Source organism: Syngnathoides biaculeatus, chromosome 4 (assembly GCF_019802595.1).
Source record: "Syngnathoides biaculeatus isolate LvHL_M chromosome 4, ASM1980259v1, whole genome shotgun sequence".
Taxonomy (NCBI): domain Eukaryota; kingdom Metazoa; phylum Chordata; class Actinopteri; order Syngnathiformes; family Syngnathidae; genus Syngnathoides; species Syngnathoides biaculeatus.
Window position 1 is genome coordinate 34298624 of NC_084643.1, and position 10687 is coordinate 34309310.

Genomic DNA, 10687 nt, shown 5'->3' on the forward strand with positions numbered 1-10687 from the left:
GGGGTCAAAGTGATATAAGAAGAATGCCTTTATTTTTTTCAGTTTCTTCACAAAAGAAAAGGTGTAATATGAAATGAACTTAAAAAAATACAGGTTTACGCCCGTTATAGTTCAACTTTTCTCTTTTTCACCCCAAAAACTTTTATCAGCTTTTGACTTTTTTTTTTCTTCAGAAATATATTTCTTGCCATAAGAAATTCGACTTTATTAATGTCCCTCCATCGATGTTACAAGCCGCTTATCCTCACAAGAGTGACAGGGGTACCATAACATTAATTTGGAGAGTTCAGAGAGAGAATAAAAGTCAGTAAAATCATTGTCCAAGTTACACATGCATGCATCTTCAGTGCCTTCTTCCTGGTTCCTCAAGCACTTTTACTGTCCTCTGCCTGCATTAACCCATCCAATGTGACAGAAATATTATGAAACTAACCATATCACATAATGCTGGAAGCATTTGTGGACAAGAAAACGTTCACAATATTCTTATTTATAATTTATCATATAATTTGTCAATCATATATATATATATATATATATATATATATTTGTACTAATAGTCATTCCCAAGAGCCAAAACAGATGTCGGAATTCAAGACATCACACACGAAGATACATCTGCCTGTAATTACAAACATGACCAGCAGATGGGATCGTGTGCACAGGAAGCTTCAAGAAATGAATAATTTCTCGAACCGATTGGCTCATCTCATCTCGCCATCACTACCATTCACACAGAGCCACACCTACGGACACTCAACATACTGACTTTTTTTTTTTTTAAGATCTTTTTTTTTCTTTCCTGTAAGCATTATGACTTCGGATGAAACGATGGACAACTTGTTTGCACATCCGCTTTGCATTTCTGAGGTTCTGGGATTAAATCTGGTCTTATCTGTGTGGAGTTTCCATGTTTTGTCCATGCTTGCATGATTTGATCGCGGTTTACTTCCACATCCCAAAAAACATGCATCACTAATTGGACACTCTAAATTGCCTCAAGATGTGATTGCGATTGCGACTGGTTGTTCGTCTCAATGTGCCCTGCGATTGGCTGGCGACCAGTTCAGGGTGTACCCTGCATCCTGCTCGAAGATAGCTGGGATGGGCTCCAGTACTACCGCGATTCCGCGACCCTTATGAGGAATAGTGCCTCAGACAATGGGTGGATGGACTTTGCTACGTTTACTTTTTACTACTACTACTCCGTTTTATTACTTCACTCTTTTAGTGTCATTCCTACACAACTGTAATTGTCAATAAATGTTGTGTAAATGTATTTGCTTTGTTGTTTTGATAAAAACAAAAAACAAACATTTGATTTTGTTGTTTGTTATTTTTAGTTGTTTGTTATTTTTAGTAAATCTTTGAGCATAAACCATCCATCCATCCATTTTCTTTGCCATTTATCCTCACAAGGGTCGCGGGGAGTGCTGGAGCCTATCCCAGCTGTCAACGGGCAGGAGGCAGGGTACACCCTGAACTGGTTGCCAACCAATCCCAGGGCACATGAAGACAGACAACCAATCACACATCCTTGGGGCAATCTAGACTGTCCAATTAATGTTGCATCTTTTTGGTATGTGGGAGGAAACCGGAGTCAGCATAAACCCAAAACATGATATAAAAAAAAACGGTTGAATTTTGCACACTTTTATTCATTTCTTTGAATGCTTAGTGAATTGGCGGTGTTGCCACTGTCGAGGGGTCAGAGATCAAATATCCGTCACGTGAAGACAACCCTCCTCTCTCCGACCCAGGCTGTGCCCCCTTCACCAGACAAAAATAAATAGTTTAATGACATTTCCATATACAAATATACTTTACCAAGCTTATTGTACAAACATATTCTTTTTTTTTCAAGCTAACATTTACACAAAAGACAACAAATGGCCCACAGTGTTTCTGTGGCCTCCGTTACTAACAAAAAGTACAAAATACATAAAAGTTACAACAAAAGAAAAACATCTATTGACACAAAATACAGTAAATATCTCTGAAATATCAAAATGTTTTGAAATACTGTAAATATAGTTTTCAAAGAATAAATTCCTCAATAAAAACGTTTTATAACAAATGGATTCCCAAGATTTGGAAAGAAAAGGCACTTGTCAACAAACAGTCGTCAGCATAAAGTCAACTGCAGTATATACACAAAAATGTACAATATAAAGCGTACGGGAAGTATTTGGCCTGCATAAATAGATATTTTGCTGTTGCGGGTTCAATAGTAACAAAAACAACCTGAGGTAATGTAATGTTTTCTGGAAAAAAAAAAAAAAAGATCGAGTGGGGATGCACCAACTGAGGATGTTGAAGGGGGTGCGTGGCCTCAAAGGTTTTTGAGAAAGAAGTCGCGAATTAGAGGCACACCGCCACATGCCCGCTTAAATCTGTTTTAGTAACTGAACACTTTTTTAGCGGTAGTAAAGATGTGGTAACTTGAAGAGCACAATTTAGCTTTTGGACTCAAAAATGGTGGTGCGCATAAACATTTTCTGTGAAATGTAACATTCAATTCAACCTGATTATTTTTGCACGGTTAAACATGATGCATGCATTTATGGCTGCAACACAAAAAGAAAAGCAAAACAACACTGGGGAGTTAAAGTTGCGCCAACAAACAGACTTTGCTAATTAGGCGACACACACCCCCTTAAATAGATTTTACTTGGAGGGGGTGCACGATGGAGATGGGCTGTCTTGAATGCAGAAGTGGGTGCGTGGTTTCAAAAATGGATTTTGCATGATTAAACCCCTTCAAATGATTGCTGCCTTGAGTTTTGCGGTGCATGGCAGGGAGGCAACATTTTAGAGGGGTGTGCCAACTCTGCCCATTGGGCAAGGTGGTGCCTGGTTGAAAAAGTTCAGGAATGGAAGGGAGTGTGTGCCTTCTAAAATTCGGTAAAGGAGGAGATGCGTGGCTTAAAAAAAATTTTGGCCGAAGACTAACACGACTGATGAGAAGAGGTGTACACTGTGAAACAGAATAAGTCCAAGTTGAAGTACTGGGAAAAGTCGTCCTAAAAAGGCATTTATCCTTCAGTGTTCCTCCTCCGTGTGAGCATCTTTCTCAAGGACCACCACTACTTCCTGCTCTCGCACCCCCCATCACCTGTAACTACATCCCTTAGAGTGCCCCATCAATCAAGTCCAATGTTAATGTGAGCAATTTTAAAAAACAGAAGAGGAAAGCAACTTTTCTGGACTTGCTTCCATGGCGACGGGAGGCAGCAGGGAGTTGGGGCAAAGGAGGGGTGCGCCAATGGAACTATCGGCATGCGCAGGAATCCACTGTCATGTTGGGGTACACCTTGAGAACCACGTTTTTGTCCTCGTCGAAGAAGAGGATGCTGAGCGACGACATCTTCTCCGGGACACAGCACGGCTCCGGGATCCCGGGGACCACACCCACCGCCCGGACAATGCTCTGGATGGTGGCGTGGTTCGAAGGCTTCAGCGTCTGAAAACATAACGCACACCCCCAAAAATAGTCACTTACAAGACACTGGTTTATAAGGTCATGTCATTATCCAAGCCACTTATCCTCACAAGGGTTGCAGCCAAGCTGGAGCCTAAAGGTAGAGTACACCCTGAACTGGTCGCCAGTCAGTCACAGGGCAGATATCGACACCATCACTGAGCAGGAATCAATCCCACGCTGCCCGCACCAAAGGTAGGCGTGTGTACCACCATATTATCAGTGACTCCTCTGCTTCAAATGGTTTGTAACAAATTAATTCCTCAAAATTTCCACTACAGCACCTGAAAATAATTCAAATACATCCTCGAAAAGAAGGGACTCCCACACTATGGTGGGCCAGATGCCCTCCATTGGGTGGTGGCGTGGAATAATAAGTATTCATCATGTTAAATATCCTGTACAAAACTCAGATTGAGGCACATGGAGGTGTGAGCGAGGGTACTAGGACTGAGAAAAGCAAAAGCGTACTTGTCCTGCGAGATTTGCACATATTTTCTGGACTGCGCTGCAAACTGCACAAAACAACATTATTGAAAACTATTGATAAGAGTTTAGCATTTTTTTTCCCTTTCTTGCCTCACTGTTTTCTCGCTATTAAAATCAAGTGTTGGACAACTTTGTGGAATACCAGGAGTGGATTTGTTTTTTCCCACAGAGCAATGAGCTTTAAAGGAGGTGTGTCCACTTTTTCAAACAGCAACCCCTGCAGGTGAGGAGGAGTGCGACGCCCCAGGCCGCTTCTGGGAATCATTAGCATGCTCTACAAAGGTCGGGAATGCCAAGAGGGAAAGAATTAAGTGGTGCACATTCCAGACACGTTTAGAATGTTTGCCGTCTTATCAGATCGGAAGCAAGATTTTTTTTAACATGTATTAAATAGACACGATGCCTTCAAGGACCTTTTATTTAAGTTGATAGAATCTTTGCTGTTTGCATAATGTGGAGCACATAATCTATAGGGGGAAAGTGTTTGTCGCCATTATGCTGCATGCCAATGGATCAGTGGCCACATCAACCAATGTTGCTCTGCTCATTTGTGAGAAATAAATTATGCTTACCTACCAAAACTACCTCAGGTTACCCACCTCAATACCTATTGACCTGCTTAACTAGTTGGCCGCCCACCAACCTACCTATCGACTAAGTTACCCAATGAAGACTATTTGACTTTTATTGCACTTTTATTTGCTTAAATATGACCTTATACATTTAATCAACAGATAAAGTGTTGCCCATTTGCTAATCAGACAAGGATGTGTTGTGGAGACGGTGGTTGTCCTTGATCTATGTACGCAGAAAACCGTCTGGTGCCATCCTCCTATTCCAGGCGTTGCCGTGGAAACGAACGACACCAGATTAAGGAGCGGAAAATTACCATCCCGGCCCGGGATCTGACTGCGGTGGGGTCAGCCACTTCTACCATGGACCCATGCATATAAAAGCCTTGTGTTACTGGGCAGCTTTTGTCTTCTTCTTTGGCTATCCTGCCAGAAGACACACGTCTCGTGTGCGGCAGATACCTATATAAGACCCGGACGTCTGTACTGCACATACCTTTGTAATAAATCCATTTGCTGTTAACTTTTTCTAATCATTGGTCATATCTTCCTCGATTCGTGAACACGCGTAGGGTCCAAACTCGCAAATCTCTACACCAGCTACCTACCAACCATTCAAAGACACTCACCCACCATTATGTGATCTCAGTAATGCTACTATGTAGCCACTTAGCATTGTGATGCAAGGAAAAGAAAGGAATCTCCTGAATGTTCGACGTTTGGTTGGAGTTTAGACTTACTTACTCAGCAGATACCTAACCACTTAACCACCCACCTAACCACCGACCAAGAAAATAGAAATCCATCTACTAATTGGGACATTGCTATTGTCAAGAAGAACCTGAGGCTTTGTAGCTTTTTCCATGGCAATGACTTGGTAGGTGTGGGGGCCGGACGTCAGTCAGCAACATACATTTGTTGGCAATTGTTCATTCGCGTCTCATTTATCCATATCACTTGGTGCGTGGCGGTTCTTAAAATCAGGAACCCTCTAGCAAATCTAATTTAGACACTCAATCAGATAATGGCAGCATAAACCCAGATTGATCCCAAATAAGGGGACTGGGAGAAAGTCTCACCTTGGTGTTTTGGAATTAGGAGGACTGAGAGCAGTTGTAGTGGTAGTGCATAACGACCTACCAATCTGCTAATGCTCATACCTACCCACCTTCTTAACAATGGTGATTGCAATTTACGGACCTACCTTGACACATACCACAACCTTTGGCTCTATGTAAATGAGGACTTGCACAAAGTCTCACCTTGGGCATGGGGAACTGGCAGGATCCGGAGCAGTAGTAAGCGTCGAAAGACTTTGGCGAAATAATCCACTCGCTCCAGCCGATGTCAGCAAAATCCACTTTGAGGTAACGGCGTGCGCAGTTCCGAGGCTCGTTCCACTGCTTCTTCCGGGCCTTCTTGATGGTGTGCTCGTCAAACTGTAGCAGGGGCATCTTGTGCCTCGGGTTCTTGCGACTCTTTTTGCGCAACGGCCGGCGGGCCTGCTTGCTCTGAAAGGGTTCGTAGGGACTGGATTCGTCCCAACCGGTTGTCTCATAGGGGTACTCAGGTCCAGGGAGCTCGTTGTTCTGCAGGGGGAGCAGGACGTTGATGGCCCGCTTGGGCCTGGAAGCGCTCCTCTGTGGTTCCGTTGCATTTTGCCCATGTTGCCCCACCTTGGGTTCCCCTACCGAGGGATTCCTCCTAAGGGTGGCCACCACGCTCTCGGGCTCAGAGATGGCCGAGTCGTTGGCATATACCAGGATGTAAGGGGAGCGGTCAGCAAGGAGCTCCTTCCAGGGCCGGGGTCCTCGCGAGGACACTTCAATGCCAATAAGGAGCTGGTGATGCGCCTTGGCCTGGTTGACCACCCTGGTGATATCTTTCCACTGCCAGGAAATAAAGTCCTTGTTGTGTGTGGACACATTGATGCGGAACTGGCCCAGAGTCCTCATCCGATCAGCCTCAGGGGCAAAGCTCCAGATGACGGCATGGATGTGGCTATGCCTGCGTGGGCCATGGAAGACGCAGCCTTGGGGTCTGGAGCAGGACCAGCTGCTGTTGTGGAGGTCCCCGATATAATAGTGCAGTGTGGCAGAAAGGACATCCTCGGACTTAGTGAGTGACGTGAGGTTGAAGATCTGAAGCTGCTTCTTGTTGATCACCCCTGAAAGTACAAATATGCGGATAAGAGAGGACAGGGAGAATAGAGGGACAAACCTGAAGCTAAATATTCAGGTTAGGGTCCCAGTACAAAGCTAAAAGTTTTGCACCCTTGCAATACTGCTGACCAGCCAACCAACCAAAATCATTTATTTTCCTACCTAGCTAGCTAGCTAGCAATGAATGATTCTACCTACTCATCTGCTGACTGATATAACGGTACCACCAAATCCCAATTTCAATGAAGTTGGACATTGTGTAAAATGAATAGGATGATTTGTAAATCGTATTCAAAATACATTCAATTGAATACATCACAAAAACAAGATATTTATGTTCAAACTGATCAACTTTTTTTAGATGTTCTCTCATTTTGAATAAAATGCCTGCAATACCTTTCTAAAAAGCTGGGACAAGGCAGCAAAAGACTGACTGGGAAAGTCGAAGAATATGCGGAAAAAGAAACACACCTGTTTGAAACATTCCACAGGTAAATAAGTTAACTGGAAACAGCTGAGTGTCATAATTGGCTATAACAGGAACATCCCGAAAAGCTTGGTTAAACCATTAGCACAATTTGCCCCTACATTTTCTAATGCAAGTGAAAAAAAAAACTACCAGTTAAAGTGAACGCCATATATATATAAAACAATACCCAGAAAAGCCGGCGGCGTCTGGGTGCTGGAGCTCATGTGAGATAGACTGACTCTAAATTTCAAATTGTTTTTGGAAATCATAGACATCGTGTCATCTGGGCCAAAGAAGAAATGGACCATTTGGATGTTAGCGACGCAACATTCAAAACCCAGCAACTGCAATGGTTTATGGGCGTGTTACTGCCCATGCCATGGGTACCCTGCACATCTATGAAGGTTCTATTTGTGCTGAAAGGTGCATACAGGTGTTGGAGCAATGTATGCTGCCATCCAAGCAACATATTTTTCAGGGACGTCCCTGCTTCTTTCAGGAAGATCATGCCAAGCCACACTTAAAAAGGTGTGACTTCGTATTTAAAGACTGTGACTACTAGACTACATGTCTCGCATTGAAAATATGCGGTGTATTATGAAGTGAAAAATATGAAAAATGAGACCACAGATTGTTGAAGAATTGAAGTTGTATGTGATGCAAGAATGAGAAAGAATCCCACCTACAAAACTTCCATTCCCAAATAGATGATGCAACACAGTGGCCAACATGGTTTTATTGGAATGTGCTCAGATTCAAAATGAGTAAATGTTTGCAAAACCCCGCAAAGTTGATCAGGTTGAACATTATCTCATCCTTTGTAGTGCCTTCAACTGGATAAAGGTTGAATAGGAATATGTAAATTATTGTATTCTGGTTTGATAACGTTTTATACAATTTCCCAACTTCATTGCAATTAGGGTTTCTACCTTTCTTCCTACTGACTTAGTTTCATTGATTGAACGTTAGTGTGACTTATGGACTTACGTGATCACCAACTACAGCTACCTCCCTACCTACCTACCTACCTACCTACCTACCTACCTACCCACCTACTAACAACCGGCCAACACAGTTACCTAACTACTGACTCACCTAGTACCTACCCATCAACACAAATACCCAACAATCTACCTCCATACTCACCTTACCGTCTATACTTACCAAACAACCAACATACGTCGCAACCTTCTGGCCGACTGACTTACCTACTTACATACTAGCCAAAATTCCTAGTAGATACCTACCAGGCAAATATTCATTCATTCATCTTCCATGACGCTTCTCTTCACTATGGTCGCAGGAGTGCTATAGCCTATCCGAGCTATCTTCAGGCGAGAGGTGTAGTACACCCTTAATGTTTGCCAGCAAATCGGAGGATTCATAGAAACAAACAAACATTTGGACTCACATTCAGAGCTGCCGGCAATTTAGAATCTTTAATTAATACATGATTTATGATTTTGGAATGTGGAAGGACACTGGGGTGCCCAGAAGAAAAAAACTCACACAGGCACACGCAAACCCCACAAAGGCAGGGCCGGGATTCGAACCTCAGTCCTCAGAACTGTGCCGCCTTATTTTACTACCAGTGGCAAAAAAGGACCTAGAAATCAAAGATCAAGACTAGGACAATAATGGCTTCGTATAACCAAACACTAAGAATCAGTAGGTTAAATGTCAGTTCATCATGCAAACAGCTACTGTTATCTTTCCGTACATCCATTTTCTTAGCCACTTATCCTCATAAGGGTCGGGGGGAGTGCTGGAGCCTATCCCAGCTGTCAACAGGGAGGAGTCGCGGTACACCCTGAACTGGTTGCCAGCCAATCGCAGGGCACATGGGGTCAAACTGCCGCACTCACAATCACACCTTGGGGCAATTTAGAGTGTCCAATTAATGGTGCATGTTTTTGGGATGGGGGAGGCAACCTGAGTGCCTGGAGAAAACCAGCGCAGGCACAGGGAGAACATGCAATCTCCACACAGTCTGACCCAGGATCGAACCCGGGACCTCAGAACTGTTAGGCCAACGCTTTCCAGCTGAACCACTCTGCCGCCTTATGAAAATTATTATGAAAAATTTTTTTAACAATTGGACAGATGTCCCTAATTAAGTGATCTGGGTATCATATCTCTTTCCAGTCAACAGGGGGTAGCAAAAGCCAACAAAACCAACGCAAAGCGACCCTTCACGCTGTAACGTCTGACTGACTTAAATCGTTTTACATAAAATTGTTATATGACAAAATCGTAATTAAAAAACAGGATAAAAGTCACTTGTAAACTGCAAAACAAGGACAAGAAAAACAACGTTAGTAAATTGTGAACTACAAAAGAGTTTTGCAGGAAGATGGTAATATTTTTTATCTATAATATTAAGAAATTAGCTGAAAAATGACAGGGTAAAGTAGCATTACAATATGCTTCTCTTGATGAAGATAAAGTTATGCTAAGAGCAAAATGTTGCGACAGGTGGATCGACGTCCATTTGTAACGATTTTATACGAGACAGGAAAAGTCAACTTTTGCAGTTTTTGGATATCCGTGGACCTTTACAAAAATCGTTGAATGGTTCATTTTGCACAACCCATATTTTTTTTGTGCGTGAAAATAAAGGTTGCGGTACGTACCCCAGTGCGCCTTGAAGCTGCGCACCGTGTTGCCGTTCTTATAAGCGAATCCGGCCTTGTTGTACTTGTCGTAGAGCATGTGCATGTGCTCCGTCACCGTGTCCTGGGACAGCCGCTCCCGGTCCCCCCCAACCACCGGAGCTACCGGAGCTACCGGAGCCGCTTGCCTCCGCTCCGTCTCGTGCGTAAAATCCCCATCGGCTCGCAGCAAGGCGCAGTATCCCAAGCGTGCGCAGCAGACCCACGCGGAGAGCACAGTCAGAACCAAAAGAGCCATCCTTGACGCGGACGCGAAGACGACCTGAAGGACTTTTTTACAAGCTCCCCACAAGTTCCCACAAGGGCTTCCTATCTCCGGCAGGACTGAGCATCACCCGAGTGGGGAACCATCACAACCAGCGGGAGGCACTGTGATGACCAGTGCAAGCTGGTCGGAGGAAAAACAAAACCGACGCGGGTTTTGGCTATGACTCCCAGGTGGCTTCGCGATCAAGTGAGGAGAAACCAGCCAAGCAGTCTGAGAGTCAAACGGACCTCAGCTCAGCTTTCATTGAAGCTGCAGGATGTTGAGCTCGCTATTATAAGGCAACTGGGGATTTCTCTCTCTCTCTCTCTCTCTCTCTCTCTTTCTCTCTACCCTCTTCCCCCCCCCCACCGTCACGCACCCAATGAGAGATAGACGTTCCTGTTCAAGAGACTTCTAAACACACGCGCGCGCGTCTAAATAAAACCCCGAGGGGGGAAAAAGCAGCTGATTCCTCAAGTTGAATTCATTTTCAATCTTATTCTCCACATCAATATTTCCAAGATGCGCATCCTCTTCCAAATGCAGAAAAGAAATGGCGCACACGGGCTTCCCTATCTCTCAATGCACACAGTTG

The 10687-nt window shown here is 43.8% G+C and overlaps 1 protein-coding gene across 1 annotated transcript; it reads right to left on the minus strand.

Moving 5' to 3' along the window:
• Positions 1 to 539: 539 nt before the first annotated feature.
• On the minus strand, positions 540 to 10402 carry bmp3 (bone morphogenetic protein 3). The gene is made up of 3 exons (XM_061818469.1): positions 9807 to 10402; positions 5805 to 6709; positions 540 to 3463 (listed from the first exon to the last, which is right to left on the minus strand). Exons 1-3 carry the CDS (start codon positions 10081 to 10083, stop codon positions 3272 to 3274), a joined length of 1374 nt encoding a protein of 457 aa, XP_061674453.1. The 5' UTR covers positions 10084 to 10402; the 3' UTR covers positions 540 to 3271.
• Between the last annotated feature and the right edge of the window lie 285 nt (positions 10403 to 10687).